Genomic DNA, 18,641 nt, shown 5'->3' with positions numbered 1-18,641 from the left:
AGTGTTTCTGTCAGGCAGGTCCAGAATAAACCAAAGTCGCCTGGTTTAAACAGAGCTATTTGTACACCACAAGAATATTAGCTTGACAGTTAAATTAATCTGTAGTGCCAAACACATAAGCGCACTAGCCAAGGCATTGTTTTAGTGGCTGAGCAGGTGCAGTGAGTGGTCTGCTGTGGCAGTGAGGAAAAGTCAGGAGAAACATGAATAATTCTTTCTCATCAAGGATTCTGCTTTGTGCTTGTGTGCCTTCAGCTATGTTTCTGTACCATGACGCCGGTTGAGAGGACTCTACATTCTGGGTGTCACCTCAGCCTGTATCCTCTCCTGCCAGCCGTGGTGTAACTTTTTTTTTAATTAGCGTGGTATTTTAATGGCATGGCCCTACTTCAGGGCTTGGGTGGGGATTACTTCAGGTTAGGCCACGCTGTGTCAACTCACCCCATCAGAGGCTGGCCATGTTAAAAAAGAGAGAAGACACGTTCCTCTGATGTTCTGAAATCTGCATACCTGTCCACCTGAAGTGTCATTACTGCCCACTTAGTGGTGTTATCTGACTGGTAAAGTGGCGAGGATGCAGTGTAACAGCCCCTTGTTTGCCGTGATGGCACTGCAAGCTCCGGGAGGACACTGGCTGTGATTATGTGGTTGCTGCACTGAGCAGACACACACAGTTAACCCCCCGTGCCATGTTGGTGAAATACTGGGAGATTATTTTGGCAAAAGCTTCCCCCCATCTCCACTCAGCTCATACATATGTTAATTGGACTTTTTCCCCTCGGGTCTGTGTGCAATTCTAAATCGCTCCCTGTCTTCTGCAGGGCAGTGAATCAGTGTAATCCAGGTGATGCTGGCAGTAGCCAACTGGCAGCGAGAATCACCTCCAATGGCAACCCATCACAACACAGGACTCAAATGGGGCACAGCCAATCTGCAGCAAGCCCCGCCCTCTGTGTATCTTCACCTGCAGAACTTTGATCCGACTCCCTTTGCCTCCCTTGCATTAAAAACATTTATGTATCATATTAGTTGAAGGGAAAGGGAGGTGCAGAGAAAAAGCTATATTAGCATACAGCAAAAGGCATACCCGCGGGCTGTGTCGGTCTACTACTGAACACTTATCACAGGCAGGGGGTGAATCGAAGCCTCTTTGTGCATTTACAACTGAGAACGTGCTGCTCTTCAAAATGGAGAAAAGCAAAAACAGCATGGGGAAGGAAGAAAGACAAGCTGCGATCCCTGATCTTGTGACATGTATCTATCAGAGGTGAGATGACGTTTAAACACCTTCTCATTGAAAAAAAACAAGTGATTTGATCATTGGGGTGTGCGCGCCACAGGTAAATTATTTCTTAGACTGATGTACGCAAAAGAAAACCAATGAAAACATTTATTGCATCTTCAATCAAGTCAGGAGCTACAGAATGAGGGCTCAGAAGAAATTGGAAATTAAATGAAAAATGTAGAAATTGGAAAAACTATGTGGTAGATCACAGCCCTGCAGCGTGTAATACCCACAATGCCTAGAGTAACTTCTGACACCCTGTTGACCCACATTTCTCTGCAATTTCTGTGCGACGACAGCCTGCGGGCCGCAGTAAGTGGACCAGCGGTCCCTGGCTGCTGTCAATCTGGCTCCCACGACACTTCCTCTAATTAACTTGATTAGGAAAACAGCACTGGTGATCTCATACTGACTAACATACTCAAGAACCTCGACTGTTTGTGAGTCCAATCACTGCAGCCGGGAGAGATGCTAATCAAATAAACATGCAAATGCAAAAATATTCGACACAGAGTCTCAACACCTAAGGTGACTGATTTTTCTTTCCTGCTTTGCAGAGCTCTTTGTCAATGACAATGTGTCTGCCGCTGAGTGATTTTGTGTTAACCTCCGGAGGCGACAGGCAACACATTTCAAGCAACTGGCTTGCACTTCCATGAGTCTTTCTACACTTGCAAGCACAAACACACACACACACACACAAACAAAAAGACAAAAGAACTGTAAATAAAGAATTTCTGTCCTAGCTCTTTCATTTGTTCACTTCTAGTTTGCCCGCCAAACTGTGTGTTTCAGTGGTTTTATGGAATTATCCTTGTCTCTTAAAAGCCACAATGCTGCTTGTATTTCTCTTTTACATACAGCCTAACTACCAATTGAGAAATTCTCCACTTCCTATTGAACAAAAACTAGACATGAGGCAAGTACATTAACAGGCTCCAGGGAGTTGTGGCGAGCTACCTTACACTACTGCTTCCATTGATTCGAAGTACTACTGAATATGTTCTAAAATAATAAATAGCTTGATGTAAAGGGATGGCGGGAAAAAAACATCTGTGCAGGAAGGAAGCAAGTTGGGCCAAGACAAAAAAACAACAACACTGTTTTAATTAAACATTATAAAAAGTTGTTTTTGATTAAAAAAACAAAAAAACAAAAAAAATATTTTTTTTGAAAAACCTTTTTGCTCTTAAGTCAACGTCTATGTGAAAGGCATGCCAAAGAAGTTTCATTTTGAATATGGTGGTGAAGACTATAAACTAATGTTGAGTCAAAATGTTGTAACGGGTTAAAACTTAAGTCGAACGTTGGACTGATGGTAGTAGGGCTGGGCAATATGGAGAAAATTAAATATCACAATATTTTTCACAAAATACCGCAATGTTGAAATTGTGACAAGATTGTAGGGCTGACAATTGGTGCTTTAACAAAATGTTATTCACACAAAGAGTTTTTTTAAGGAATAATGATCAGAAATGTCAATTAATGACTAAGTGGGCAAAAGGTAAATAATAGAACAGCCAGTCAATGACATCACTTTAATTTAACGCAGCCTTTAAAACCAGGAAAAGACAACGCTTAAAATATCACAATATCAAACATCTAAGACAAAAAAAGAAGGAAAGAAAGCAAAAAATCCTTTGATAACATTGCCAATGTACCTCCATTACTTGGTCCTCTAAATATAAATCTGCTACAATAACTTACACTGCATGCACACTTCCTTGTTTCGTTTTTGCTGGTACCCTGCTGTGCTGACATATGGGAAGCCTAAAAATATTCTATGTGTTCCATGTTACCAACAATCTGTATGGATTAACAGTCAGTTATAAATTAGATTTCTCACTTTTTATTCACATATGCATAAAGGTAGGTTATTGTGAAGGCCACATTGTGAAGATGAAATCATGTTTTAATCAGGTGTTTATTCATGTGTGTGTGTGCGTGTGTGTGTGTGTGTGTGTGTGCGCGCGCGTCCACATGATGAAAAAACTAAACTCAGAATGCTCTTTTAACACTAGATGCATAAGCTGCTTCTCTGGCAATGACAAACATCTTTTTCTTCCTCCATAAGTGTCACTCTTACATTCTATCTCAGAATCCAAGGCCACAGACCAATACACCATCTTTCCTGGCAGCCGGCACTGATTCACTTCCAGTAGATCCTTCACATGCTCACGTATTGTCAAAAGATTTGTGACTCTGCCTGGACGTAAGTCAATCAGCTAAACACCACGTGGTGTCTCAATCACTAAATTCAAATTTAAGACATCAATCAAAATGTCCTGGGGAGGACAGCATTCAGGACATTATAGACATGTGGATTCTCTGCATGACCATTCATTGTGGAGGCGAGGCCCGACATGGGAGTGGTGACATTAGGGCGCTGTCAGCCACATGAGAAGAGATTTACGACAGTGCCGGAACTGGAGAATTTCATCCGTTTGACAGCTGGCACTTCAATCGATCACACCGCTTCAGCGTACCACTCAGCCAATGAAACTGGGAAAAAGATCGTTATTTATCAAATAATGATAATTTAATATATCCAACTCTTCCTTTTCAGATGTATGAAACTTTTGTCTGAAGCCCTGACTCCACGGGTAAGTGCACAGGATTACACAGCAGCCATTGTGCAGACGTCTTTTGACAATGCCAGTCACTGTCAAGCACAAGCACAATAGAGCACAATAAAAGTCTGTGTCACAAAATGTATACAGTGTGTGTTCCCTTCATCTGATCAGTGTGTGAGCTATTGATTGATCTCTCAAAAACACAAAGATGCATGCACGCACGCACACTGCAAGCATCCCTATGGGTGTCTTTCAGGATTGTGCACATTTGAAGTCTTTTGCGCAGTGCTATTAGGGACCTCTATGTAATTTGGACTCCTACTAACACACTAGTGTAAGAAACATTGAAAGGACATGAGGGACAGAGGAGGACAGAGAAGCAGGACAGAAAGAAAGTTCTAACATTAGCCTTACACAAACACACACACACACACACACACACACACACACACACACACACACACACACACACACACACACACACACACACACAGACACACACACACACTCCCCTTGCATGCATATCATCTGTCTAACTAAACCAACAGTCTCTGTGGGCACCTACGCTTGCCTCTTTTGATGTATAATTAAAATTGAATCGAGGGTGGGGGGCTTTCGTGGCGCTCTGTTTTAAAAAATATGCAAATGTCAATAAAAATGCATTAAAGAAACATATTACAAGTCGCTGACGGCTGCGATGCGCAAGGAAAGAGAGGAAGGATGAAGAGAAAGAAATAAAATAACTAAAACAAATGAGGAAGGGGGGGGGTAGGACCGAGACCACTTGCCAGAAATAATGAAACAGAGCAAAACGCATAAGAGCTTGCACTCCCATTTCCACTACTTAATTTATGCACAGCTCAGACGGCCGAACGATGCTAATGAGTGCTTGTGCCTCCTGATGCTGACAACTGGAGATAACTTTGGTATTCAGCTCCACCCCAACGCCTGGGGGATGGACAGATCTCTCCTGTTTTATCGGCCTCTGTAATAACGATAACAATGTGGACAGCAACTCTGGACAAAATTACAAAACATGTCTGCTGTGTGGGGATTGATGACTAAGGTAATGGCACAACAAACAGCACACGCCAGTTTGCTACGGCTTTATCATGCATGTTGGGTTATTGGGTTAGGGTGGCAAAAATGCTTCTAATTCAGCAAGAGGTTCACATAAGATGAGGCATTACAAATCATCTTTGAAAACCCTTTGGCCAAATAATCTGCATATCTTATGTTTGTTGCACAATTTAAAGGGCCATTCTTTAAAAAATGTACTTTTGACAGGAAAAACAAAACATGATTGATTGTAAAATGCATGTTATTTGGATGAATCTGGCAATTAAAACTAATCTGAATACTAGAGTGCCAGTGCCAAGTGAGGTCTTGGATATTTTATGGTGGCATGGAACATTCTGACAACTGTTTTTCACATTTGATTATTTCTGTTAAATTGACACATCTGTTTAAGCGTGTGGAGCTCACAGATGAATACATACCGATAGTTGTTTCCAATTTGAAATAAATTTGCAGGTCAATAAAATGCCCCGATTAAATAAACAAAAAGGCTGATTCATTTCTTATGTAACCTTGTATCTCTCTTTTTTTTTTCTTTTATTAGCAAATAGCTATTTACAATACATTCAGGTAGCAGGCTTCTTAGTTTCACCAGCAAGAACTCTGCAAAACCTTGCAATACTTTAAATGAAAATGTTTTTTTTGCGTTGGATGCTAACGCTCTATCTGCTACTCATCTTATTTACAGTAATGAACACTAATTGGGCTACCTGTCTTTTGACCTTCTTAGCCTGAAGGCGGTTCAATATCTCACCTGAATTTTAAAGTTTTCAATAAGCTTAAAAGGATCAAAAACCGTATAAGGGATTTGAAAGGATTCCTCTGAATGCAGTGAACGCCGACCCTAAAGCAGCTTTTATGCTCAGAAATGGTTAAAAACAGAGTTCTTTGCATTCTTCGGGCGGTTACAAGCTTTTATGACATGACGGAGCGAGGCAGTGAGGTTAGGAGCTGACGTGCACTGCTGCATGCAGAAAGAAAGCAGTCGGCAGTGAGCAGTGGTTAGGCAGGTTGGGAGAGGAGAAGCTTTTAGACAGGAAATAAAGCACAGAGCAAGACTTCTCCAACCTCACGGATCACATCTTTGCAGGAGGGTAAACAGAAGGAAAGGACATTAATGACACAACGAGACAGAAGGAGTGAGAGGAAAAAAAGACAACAGTACAAGACCCCTTCTGTAAGGTCCTTTCGGAGCGAGGGGAAGGGCTTCACCCCTCAGAGTCCACCTGATGAGGTCGCCCACCGGGTGACCCCACTTTCCACCTGCAGCCAGACAGCCAGGAAGACGACCACATGGACAAAGACTGACAGACAGACTGACTGACGCACTGAAACAAGAAAGAATAGCTTTTTTTTAAATGCAAGAATACAAGAAAAAGCAACACACAAGACAAAGAGACAAAGACAGGGGGGGGGGGGAGCCACCGAAGTGGAAGACTGGTGGTAGGGAACGAGTGAAAGACAGAGAGCGGATGAATGAAACATGATGGTGGCGTTTCATTTAAGATGTGTGTTTGAGATGGAGGGATGAAGCGTGACAGGGATGGCGAGATGGATGGGAGGTGAACGAGTGGAGAAGTGAAGGCACGTGTTTTTAGAAGGAAGGCGGGCGCACGCGTTCTGTCCATTTGAGTTACCCCAACCCACCCAACCCCACCCCCTTAGTGAGCATCACTGAACTGTTTCAAACACGTTTCAGGTGACATACATACAGTTAGCCTAGAAGACAGAGAAGGAAAACACATTGAATATGCATTAAAACAAGCAGAGAGAAAAGAGAAGGATGGAGAGTAAACAGCAGTATTTGTCCAAAACCTCCTGTTTCCTATCCTCTAGCTCCACTCACCACAGGGCCCCTGGTGCTTGATGGAGATGAGAGTCTTGCTCAGACACTCCGCCTTGCGACGAATACAGTCGTTGGTGTAGGTGCGGGCGTCCTTGCCGCACACAGGCTTGTAGGTGCCGTCACACTCGATGGGATCACAGGAGCAGCGGGCGCTCAGCTGTTCCACGAGACAAACTGCGTTGAAGAGACACTCCTCCTGACAGTCCGCTGGAGGAAGGACATGGGTAGAAAAAGGAATCAATGTAGGATTTGTAGATTGTCTATTCCGGTTTAGGACTATTTAGGGTTAACCTGAGCCTAGTCTCAATTTGCCAGACCTTCCTCCACAGTGCTGCGAAGAAGGGTCTGGCTAGTCCACACAGCATTCCGGGATGGAAGAAAAACATGCTCTGGTTTATCGGCATTTCTTTAAACCAATCCCAATCGTCTTGGGCGGTGCTAAGCCACAGCGCCACTGCAAAATAGCCTCGGGAAGGAACTTGTACTGGTGGAACGTGTGTAATTTAAACGTACACACGTTCCACCAGAACCGGACATCCAGCCAAAAAAAGTGAAATCCGATGGAACATCCGGCGGCAACGGAGTAATCCTCAAAGTGGAACGTCGTGGATATAGACTAACCTAAGCCTATAACTCATTCCCAGACTCATCAAACCCTTCAGTATCACTCATTTGTATATGCACCTATGAGGCTTTTTACAGTGGCTCTTTAGAGCAATTTAACACTATTGTAACTGACTGACTGATCACCATAGAGGAAAAGGACAACAGAAGTACTCAGCAAGCGTAAAAAACAACAACATTTCAAGTTAGCAAAAGTGTTGAACTGACTGTTCCTCCAGCTGTGTGACACTGTGGGTCCAACTGTGGGGAAATAAATCTGTTTTCATCCGAAAAGTAATTATATGTCAGGGTGGACTGATGCCACTGCCAGCACGTGTTCTTTCAGCAGCAGAGGTGAAGCCTTTCTCAGAAAGACATGAAATACATTTAACAACCAGAAATGATTATATGGTAGTAAATGGAGTATCAATACAATAAGTAGTCATTCTAAGAACAACCTAAGGGAAAGTTTACATCAATAGAAAATAAATTATAACTCAATTTCATTTCATTTGAATAGTAAGAGTACAAACACGAGATACGAGCCAAACTGATTCGCCACCAGATTGCTGTTGGGCAGATGCAAAAGAGTGACTTTTATACAGTGTTTGTTAGTTTAATTATTTTATTAAAATGTCATTGGTGCTTGGAAAAAAAACAGTGAATTGGTTGTTGTTGTTTTTAGAAAAGAAAATCCTTCATGTGAATTGTTGAACTGAGGGTGAATTCTCTGATGCTGGCAGAGTTATTAATTATGTCCCAGAATGGCAGAAATGATTGCTCTTCCCATACAAGAGACTGGATCACGAAACAAGTCAAATAAATACATTTTTATTTAGGATTTGAATAGGTTTTGGTTCAGGCTAATATTATTTCTATTTCAGTTCAGAAAAGTTTTACTTTTCTTACATTCTCACTGACTTTAATTGAGTTAACAGTTTTACAATAATATCCATTCTCAACCCATTACAACTAACTGGAGATCAGGTTTGCCGTTCTCCCATCAAACTTTAATGGTAAAAGTTCACTGATAACTTTAATAAAATTGGGGAACTGAAACTCAAGAATTCTATTTTAGGGTCAGGTTAAAGTCTACACTATCATTCATTACATTTTGGCTCACTAAGCAGAAATCTACTACGGAAATTAAGAAAAAAGAAAGAAATGTAAAAAATTGCAAAATTGCCATTGAAGTGAGAAATCCAATTTGAACAAGGCCTCTGTTCTGGAAGGCGCTCACTTGGCTTAGAAATGTATTTCATTCCTGATCAGTGGATCAAATTTGTACGGCAATTCAATTCCTTTTTCTTCTTTCTTTAAAAGCCTGTCTTGCCACACTTAATTACATCGCTGCTGTATCTGAGTGAAAGGGCTACAAGGATGTGCAATGTCATGGTTACAAGTCAAAATGGCCATTTTCATTAGATATCAATTTGTAATTTGCTTGGGGATATGATTTCATGGATCTCTGTTTCAAATTGAATTATTCTTTCATTTGAAGAAGGCGCAGCAGAGAAGGGGAAAGAAAGAAAAAAAAGTTTTCATTCATGTGCTCACACACATGCAAATGTCTGCATACACACACATACAGACACTCTTACACAAAATCTGATCGGGATTTGTGAAAATTTAAGCCCTCACACTCCTCCATCAGCCTGTCAAGCCGAGCGAACAGGAGAGCCAGGGTGTGTCAAAGAAGTGTGTATCAGCCTTCATTGTTGACTGTTCCAAAGGGCGTCTTGCATTGATATATTCTTGTCTTTGGTGTTGTCAGGGGTCTCAGTATATGGGTGGGGGGGTCTCACATCACTCCCGCAAACCAACACAGATGCAGCTTTGCGAGGCCCATGACGACAACACTGCGGGAAAATTGGATTCCCTCCGATGGCTATCAGATGTACAGTAAAAGCTGACAGCTCTTTGTTGACTAAGGCTTAAACCCCCTGTTCTAATAGCACAGATAACAGCCCTGGAAGCTCTTATCAGGCTGGAGAAGGGACCATGGATACAGTACAGACCCCGAGTCATTCATCTAAGTGCAATGCAGTGGATTACAGTTACTCTTTAATGCTGGCTCACCTACACCTGTCCAAATTATAGGAAGAAATCATGTGAACTATAAGAATGATTGCATATATGACAATGTGATGCAGTGTCATGACATGCTTCGCTAAACCTTTTAAAACCCACCTGACTATTTCTGTGAATTAATTTGGATACAAACTTTTAGAGAATGAAATATTAAATTCTTGAAGTGTCAAAGCGATCTGAAGGTAGGCAGACACTTTACTTTGAAGGTTTCAGATGTGTACTCACGGGGGTTCTTTTATTACAAAAGACCATTCTTTTTGAAAGTCACCGATCTGCCGTTACATATAAAACATATTCCTATTCTTGCAACTCTTCATTTTACCACCTGTCCATAAACACTCTTTAGTACAGCAGGTGGAACAGTGGCTTATAAAAGATCTAATTTAGGAGAATTATGGCACGTGCATTTACAGTATTTGCTATAGGAGAGGTGCAACGTTATGGCAAACTTAGAGCTAAATGAGCTTGTGGCCACAACACGGAAAAATCAAAGCTAAAACAACAAAGGAAAGTCAGGTAAAAAACAAGAGGACATTTCATGGACAGGTCAAAGAGTTAAAACAAAAAAGGCATAAAAATAAATGTATGACTGTGTTACTTTCACCTATTATATATATTTTATATGGGCAAGCTAGAAGGTTTCCCATAATCTAAGGCCAGGTTTCCCATTATCTACGTATCATGTGTCTTTATTTCTTTATTTTAGAGCCACATCAATGACAAATTCCCACTGCTTTATAATGGGCAAAGCTTTTCTAATTCTAAAACGTTGGAGAACGAAGTATTCAGCGTGATCCCAGCTGACTTTCTTTTTCATAAGATCTCTCTACAATAGATGCACAACATTTCAGTACATTCTATAGGCTACAGTAACTGCCCTTACCCAGGCTTCTGCATTGTCCTGCATGGATCTTCCTGAGCTTGATCCCTTTCTGCGCTCCTGATGCTTCCATGGCGCACTCGCTGGGGTAGGTTTGGCCGTCGCTGGCACACAGAGGCTCATTACCCGGGGGGCATGACTGCGGCAGGCTGAAGATGAGGGGCCGGCGGGTGAGAGCCTCCACCCGGCACAACGTGTTCAGGCTGTTCTCATTGTCTTTGCATGGGTCTGTGGAGACACATCCTTTCATGAATATGTACTGCAGTACAGCCCTGTATGTAGATTATTTTCTTTGTGAAATAACATTTAAAAATCTGTTCATGTTAATTAGACCCTGGGGGATTAAACAAGATAGTGCTAATCAAAAACATCTTTGTCCGTCTTTTGGTCCTCTGTGGAAAAGTAAACAACAAAACCTTTGCAAAAGAAAGAGAAAAACACATTAAAATATTAAAGGATGTGATGTGTCCTGGCTTAATTGCCCTTAAAATTGGCAAGTGTTAGGAGAGCTTAGGTGAGCCTGTTTTTAAATTGCAGTAAACAACGATAAAGCTGTAATGTTTTTTCAGGCCAAATAATCATCTCAGTAAAGGTCGAATGTATTAACTTTTGTTTGTCTAGTAAATTTAGTGAGAAAAGAAGAGTGAGAAGGAGACTAAGAAAGGGAGGAGCAGACATGATCCTCCATCACTGCTGCTCCGCAGATATTATCAGTAGTCGAGCAGCTGAGAGCAACTCCGACTGGGACCTTGGATGTGAAGGGGGACAAGGAAATGGATGAAGTGACGGCCGCTTAGATTTGCTCTCGAGCACGTTCCTCCTTCAAGGGGAGGGTCGGTCTGGCACGCTTGGCCGTATCAGACCGTGATCATAATGGAATTGGTTTGTGGATGTGGGGGACGGAATGCGTTGCTCCTGTTTTAAGAGTAACAGTAACAAGCTTTATCCTGCTCGCCACGCTTTCAGCATGTGGAAAGACAAAGGATTTATGTAGCACCCTGACATATCAAATCACTGCCAAGCTGCCGACGAGTCATTCAAAACACACCAAGGATGAAACAACCTATCACCAGTTAACGGAATAGAGAGGAAGAGAAAGAGAATGACAAGGCAGGAATAAGGGGAAATGGTTTCCAAAGACTTCTGGCTGGGATACAAAGAGCGACAATGCAGAGACATAAAAAGGAGCTGAGCGCTTTGGCTGAGGAGGGCTGGGAGGAGGAGTGAGTACGGCCAGCTCTGGCCAGGCCTCAGATTGTTTTCTGTCACACACAATGCAACGGCTTGCAGAGTCTAGCAACCAAGCAAACAGGGGTTTTATTGTAATGCATGCAGCGTTTCTGCATAACACAGTGCCTCACCCGACAACCAGACCATTATCTGAAAGAAAGACCATTACCTCCCATTACCAAGAAGAACAGCTTCCAGGATCCATGCTTTTCTCTAGCTGAGCATGTAGGGTAATTACAAAAAGAATGGCCTGTTTTCTGCAAAAACTAACAGTGTGGATAAATCAACTCCATTTGTCTGGCTAGGGATAGTAACTTGAAATAGCCAAGGCTTTTGATGAAATGGCTGCAGGAAGATTTAGAAGACCATTGGGGCCGAGTTGTCCCCTGAGCCGCGGACCCTCCCCGGGGAGGACGGGGTAACTAAGGTCACTTTGGACGACTCAGGCTGGATTTATATGACCAACCTTCCACCGTTGGACCTGCATATCCATCTCTCTTACCCTGGTTGTTATCCCGGAGGCTCCTGCTGCTAAAAAACAGAGCTTGTGTCTGCTTTTCTTTCCCTCAATCCGCCTCAGAACAAAACACAAAAACCTCAAAGTTGAGCGCCTTGGGAGTAAACAACTATCACCTGATGATAACAAGGATGAGCAAAAAAGCTGGGCTTATTAAAACGACAGCTCTGAAGACCTACTTAGACAAAACAACAATTGGCACCGCAGGAATATCTGTGTGAAGTAAAGCTACCTGAATGAAAAATGAGAATTAGCAGAGGCGTGCCGTAAGTAAGTGGGGTAAACAACAAAAGCCAGAGGTAGTAAACAGAGTAGAGAGAAGCAGAATGTAAAGGCGACGGAAAGGTTCCGCTTTTTCTTATTTCATTTGAGTAATTTATCAAGCAAAAATGCCAAAAAGAAAGCGATTCCAGCATCACAAATGTGACAATTTTCAGTTTTTCCCTCGCTTAGGTCATTGTAAAGTTAATACAAACACATTTGAATATGGCACCTTAGGCTGTGAGAAATTGTGATGGACACTTGTTCATCTTTTTGCTGAACACCAAATAGGCAAAATGAATGAATCAATAAAATAAATCCTGAAGTAAAAAAAAAGAGTAAAATGAGTTGAGAGCTTACCGCAGTGCCCTTGGAATTGCACTCGTATGTTCCTCTGGTTCTTGCAGGCGTGCTGATGGAGCTCACACTCGTTTCGGTAGTCTTTTCCATCACTGCCGCACACTGTCTGCTCGCGCTTGCCCTCACAGCCGAGGGGGCACATGCATTTAGCCGACAAGCCATCTGATGACTGGACGCAGGTGCTGCCGTAGCTGCAGACCACGTCGGTGCAGGGGTCCTTCAGAGCTGCAGACACGGAATTAAGGTTTAGTCAAAAGCAGAGGGGTTCTCACATTGAAGAATGGAATTGTGAACCAGCTGTACTCAGGGACACTCACTGCTACTGTACACTGGAGTGCATCACTGATGACAGGCCACCTTATTTAAGTGGTTGCTAGTGCACTTTTGAAAGCCCAGCGCAGTTATTCTGGGTTTGAGGAAGTACTTGATACCCCTGGATAAGGACGCACTGCCACAGCTGTCTACTCTTACAAAGACGTTGCGTTTCATTTCACAGCAGGACAGGACTTGATTTAGGAGCCCTGCATTCATAACACATTCTCTAATGCTAGGCTAAAGCATGCTTTAATCGCAACGGTTGAAAAGCAGCCCTCTGAATATTTACCTTTCCACAAATGAGATTGAGGGAATGAGAGAGAAAAAGAGAGAGGAGGGAAAAGGGGAGAGAGGTATCCCCCCCCCACCTCCTCCTGTGGACTTTGTTTTCACTCTAATTAAACAGCGTGCCACTTGTCGCTGAGTGACTCATTCCAATAATAGGATAGGGTGACACTTTTAATTTCACCCGTGTTCGCCTCTGATGGGGGCTTTTCTGTGGTTTCATATGCTCAACAAAAGGCAGCCATCAGATTACAGATTGTCTTACAGCGTCATCTCGCTGCATGATACATATTCATGAATGTCATGGACAAACATCTTTCTCGTGAGAGAGAAGCACGGCGTCAGCAGCCTTCTCATTTTTAAAGCCTGCCACTTTTAGAACAAATATTTACCCTTGTCTGGCATTTGTGAAAACCAACAATAACCAAATTTAAATTTAAAGTTGGAGCGCGTGTTATTGAAGCGCAAATTCTTTGTTGTGCATTTTGTTGTTCATTTTTTCTTTCAACCCAATAAAGGAGTGTGTTTCAGGTTCAGGTTTTTCTTTTTTGAAAACGCCGTCCTCTCCTTCAGGATGGAATGGCACTGCCTTGTTAATAAGAGACTGGAATGTGTGCAGAGATATATTATAGATGTGTAAGGAGACAGGAGTGCTAAGAAGAGTGCTCTTGATCAAAGGATATTCCTCCTCCCACCCCCAACTCGCTTTCCTCATCTTAATGACACATTTTTCCACCTATTTCTTCTTCCTCTCTCTCCTGTCAAGTCCTTTTGAGGTTTGCTGCGTAAGACTCGTTAACGAACACTTTTTTTGTTTGTGCTGAATCGCAGCAGGAACTGACTCTACCCTGATTTATGACAAAGGCACCTCAAAAGTAACTTCAAAGTAAAGTACTAAATTACAGGAGACTGATGGGAAATGACTTACTGAAGTCATAAGTCATTGTAAGCCGTCAATGGTGGTTTAATGGCCGCCAATGCGGACTAGATAGCAATAAGGACACTTGGCCTTCAATTTTAGTCTCAGCATGTAAACAATGAAACAATAAAATCCTGTGGAAAACAGTGCTGCAGTAATGCTATTGTTGTATTTGCCAGATCAGGTAATGTCATGTTAAATCACAGCAAGAGTAGCAATAACACACAAGCTACAATCACTACATAAATTGCAAAAATATGCTTGGAAAGGACTACTTGCTATGTAGTGTAGCACACAGCCCAAGTAGAAATAACCTTTAGCAATACTGTTTTGATGCACCTTCTGTTGGGAATTGAAGAAGGAATGTGTCCTGACACAAAGAAGCACCTTCTCAGAGTGCTTACGATTTTCCATAAAATGTTTGTTCTTAAAGTGGGGGCGTCAGTCACAGATACCGAGGAACAGGAGGTAGATGAGGGAGAAGCCCAACGAGCCTCTTCACCTGCAGAGAGGGGCCCCTGTTTGCTTTGTGACTGTAAACAGCATCCTCATTTCTTGATCTAATTAAATAGTAGCCTGGGCGTTCTTTCTCTCTATACCCCCCAACTTTGTTTTTCTCCAAGCGAAGCTGGCATGTTGACAGCTAAGACGTGTAGGGGCAGTAGTAAGGAGCACGATAGCTAGGTAGAATAGGAAGGGGGGGGGGGGGGGGGGGGGGGGGGGGGGGGGGGGGGCGCTCCTGATTTGAACGCTAACAGTGCAGCCTCGATGGGGCGTTAGTGAAGATAAGCCTCTGTTCTCAGACTCAGACAAGCAGGCAAATTGCCTGTGCGAATGTGATCAGTGTAACAAGCCTACAAAAAAAAAAACACACGCTCACCACAGTAAACGTCAGGGGGCTCCTGCTTATATTTTCTCATTATTATCATTTGAAAAGTGGCACAAAAGAAGGTGGAGAAAGCTGAAAACGTCAGCAAAGTTGGCTTTGCTAAATAAAAATGATCCTCACTGCCAATTAGATCAGTCTTCCTCACTGATCTCAGCAAGGTTTAGACTGCAAGGATAATGGTAGGGGGCCCGCTAAGGATAAAGATAGACAGAGATACGACGACACAAAGTGACACTGAAGCAATGGCATTTAAATTTCTAGCTTTTGATGAGGAAAGGAAAAGACACCAGAAAGAATAGCCAACACTCTAGGGCCCAATTAAAAGAATATTCCGTTATAATAATGACAATAATAATAACTTGGACTTATATAGTGCCTTTCAAGGTACCCACGGTCGCTTAATATTGTATATATGTATCTTGAAAGAGACTTTTAAAGAAGGCTACATATTGAGCCATTTACATTTTCTAAAATCCACCCATTTCAAAAGTACTTTGGACTACTGTCAGGTAATCACAGCTGGACCTGGATTTGATTGGCTCTTTTTAACTGAACAATCGCTCCAATTCTTCTAATCACAAGCTGAATGGACCCACTCCTGGAATATCTACATTCAGAAGATTTGCTTCATTTGAATTAGAGTGCCTGCTTTGTCTGCCAGTCAGACATACTGTGACTTGACTACCTGTGCTATGGCAATTCCTACAATAGATACACACCTTCCCTTTGACCTTAATATAAGTAACTAATTTGAGCTTCAGATATAGAAAAAAAGGTTTTTGCCAACAACTCCCAGTGGCTCTCATTTATCAAACCAACGTAGAACCAGTGCAGATATGAGCCCAGAAATCCTCTTACGAGAGGCTTCACGTGGAATTCATGAAACATTCGTATCACACCAATCAGAGCCTATGAATTGCATTGCAGCAGCTCGAAACAATCATAATTTAAAATTCACGCACCAATATATTCCCGGTTTTGAGGCCACGCCCTATTTACAACATGGCCAGACGTAATCCGCCTAAGAAGCGGCGATTTTCAGAGGTGGAGATTGAAACCCTTACATCTCAGTTTAAATGCAGTAACATGTGTCCTGGCAGCCTAAAAACTGGTATTAGGCTGTAGGAAGAATGTGGAATAGAAAGAGATCACTGATGCAGTCAACAGTGTTGCCGTATTAAATCGGACTCAAGTTTATTTCATTTATACATCCTTGACATATGTATACTTGTAATGGTAATATGAAGGCTTATATTGCAATTTGTTATGTAGGGGTAACTATATTTAAATAAACATAAGGTAGCTGGGTTTATGCAGTGTTTTTCTATTTTACTTGTGTTTTTTTCATGAGTCCGGGCCGTGCAATAGCTGTGAGGGAGAGCGTGTGTCCTCCGCCCCCCTGTGCTGGACCACCACCCTGACCCTGTCTCCTAACAGCAGAGGGGCTGGAAAAACAAGCCCGAATATGTCGGTCAATGGCAGAAAGAAATCCTTCACTTGTGGCCATTAACCACACTTTAAAAGACAAATGAAAACCTGAAGAATAAATAAAATTGTTGTGCATTGGCATGTTTCCTGTATTGAATATCAACACAGATCTGTTATAGGTTGTACGCATGTTTTTTAAATGAGGGCCAATCTCTCTATTTTCCGAGTAATTTTTCCTGTATGCATAAAATGCAATATTTATCTCTAACTGTTAACTGCAAACCTTTATCCTGTACAATTATTTGCATATTATAGTATAGAAAATAACATTCCCCCCATATAGTTTGGTGCAGAGCTGCAAGAGTGTAAGTAGTATGGTAGAATTATGTGAGGTGTCTTTTATTGAGCATTAGTTTGACATCAGACACATGAAAATTGGAAAAGTACAGAGCCTTCACAATACTGAAGAGCAGGTGATAGAGGGGTGAGGTCTCCCTTAAAAGTGGGGCAGAGGGGTTTTGGAAGATGGGGGATTAGAGTGATCCTCTCCCCTCTCATCTCTCCCCCTGGCAGCCAGCAGCCAGGTGGGGAGCTCTGCTTCTCTCTGATCCACTGTTTTGTGCTGCAGTTTATTAATGCTTCATTAGGGACACGGAGCTGTCAGTGCCATGCCGGCTTTACCTGATGCCCTGCCGCCACGGCACCAGCAGCAGCGCAGATGTGTGTGTGTGTTTGGAGATTGTGTGTTCGTGTACGTATACCAGCACACAGACAGCCATGGAGTTCAATTGTGATATCTATGCATGTGTTTCTGTGCATGTGTGTGCTCGTGTGGTGCTTCCTGTAGTGCTGGTAGTGATAAGGGTGAGAGCAGGGGGTTGGAGCTAATCAAATGCAATGATGCGATGTGGGGGGACTTGGCAGTGTGTGTTCTAATCAAAAAGCCCCCCCCCCCCCCCCCCCATCACCAGTAGGAGAAAAAGAAGAAGAGAGAGAGAAAGATAGCAATAAAAGGCAACATGACAGAGAGGGGGAAACCGCAATGAGGCAAGTTAAAATGTTGAGAAAATACTGTAAGAGAGCAGTGCAGATAAAGAGAAGTGTGCAATAAAAGATTCAGAAATGTAAAGAAGAGTTAAAAGTTTTCTTGGGAAATTCCAGTATTCGCTTTCTGTCCGAGAGCGAGGTGTTTGGAGCCAAGATGGCTGTTTATGTGTAGCATGAAAGAGGTTGCTCGTACTGTTCGAACCCACAGAAACAGGTCACGTAAGTCTGCGCTTCCCCTCAGCTCTGGAGAGTGTTTTAGCTTCTTTTAGCTCACTATTTTGGTTTTAAGGACTTTAACTTTACTACCGGTATTTTGTTGAGTTTACTGCCCTCATGATGAAACCTTATTTCCAGCTCACGCCGCATGCTTCCCAGGACCAAATGGCAAACAGACATAGTTAGCGACTAGCTGGCAAACTTGTGAGATCTACAGCTAGTTGTTGGGCCCTGAAGTGGCAAGTGGCAAATGCAGCTTTAACGTGCAGACACAAGATTAGTATTGATGTTTTCATTTCACAAAAAAGCAAAAACCAAACTTTCCCAAAATACTGAAAGCATAGTTCTCCAACACTTACCCATTTTTCTACTCATTTACATGGTTTCAATGATGAGCATGAAAGCTCCCAAACATGCTGTTCTAAATACTCATGTGAGTCTAAAATTACTCTCTTTTCGCCACCTGAAGCACTGTATTTAATACTTAATGTAAAGTTTTTCTTGCGTGTGTCCGGTTTGTGTGTTACAGTGTTAATAGATGCAGTATATAGTTCCCTCAATAATGTAAAGAAAATGAATTGTTAACATAGCACTACTTTCCTGGCATTTACTGTATAGTACCTGAGGGTCTTCTAAACAAAGACGGAGACAAGCAAGAGAGAAAAAAAAAGGCAGTATGGAATGGTCAGAAAATAAAAACGATTAACTGACTAGATAAATACAGACCAAGATCCAATAACTAACTAGAACTGCACGCAGTTTCAACGGGGTCCAAGCCTCCCCTCGCCAGTCGTCCCCGGCGACCCGGGGAGAGCTCGA

The 18,641-nt window shown here is 42.4% G+C and overlaps 1 protein-coding gene across 10 annotated transcripts in view; it reads right to left on the bottom strand.

The window, feature by feature from the left end:
* agrn (agrin) overlaps nt 1-18,641 on the bottom strand; it is a 247,669-nt gene that overhangs the window by 69,729 nt on the left and 159,299 nt on the right. For all 10 annotated transcript variants that reach the window (XM_034877728.1, XM_034877730.1, XM_034877733.1 and 7 more), the window contains 3 exons: nt 12,724-12,948; nt 10,359-10,583; nt 6,782-6,988 (listed from right to left, as the gene is read on the bottom strand). In XM_034877728.1, the coding sequence (XP_034733619.1) occupies nt 6,782-6,988; nt 10,359-10,583; nt 12,724-12,948 (657 nt within the window). The remainder of the gene's footprint in view (nt 1-6,781; nt 6,989-10,358; nt 10,584-12,723; nt 12,949-18,641) is intronic.

The sequence above is a fragment of the Etheostoma cragini genome, chromosome 7, assembly GCF_013103735.1.
Source record: "Etheostoma cragini isolate CJK2018 chromosome 7, CSU_Ecrag_1.0, whole genome shotgun sequence".
NCBI classification, from domain to species: Eukaryota; Metazoa; Chordata; class Actinopteri; order Perciformes; family Percidae; genus Etheostoma; species Etheostoma cragini.
The sequence above is the reverse complement of the archived record's forward strand: the minus strand, read 5'-3'. Positions and strand labels throughout refer to the sequence as shown.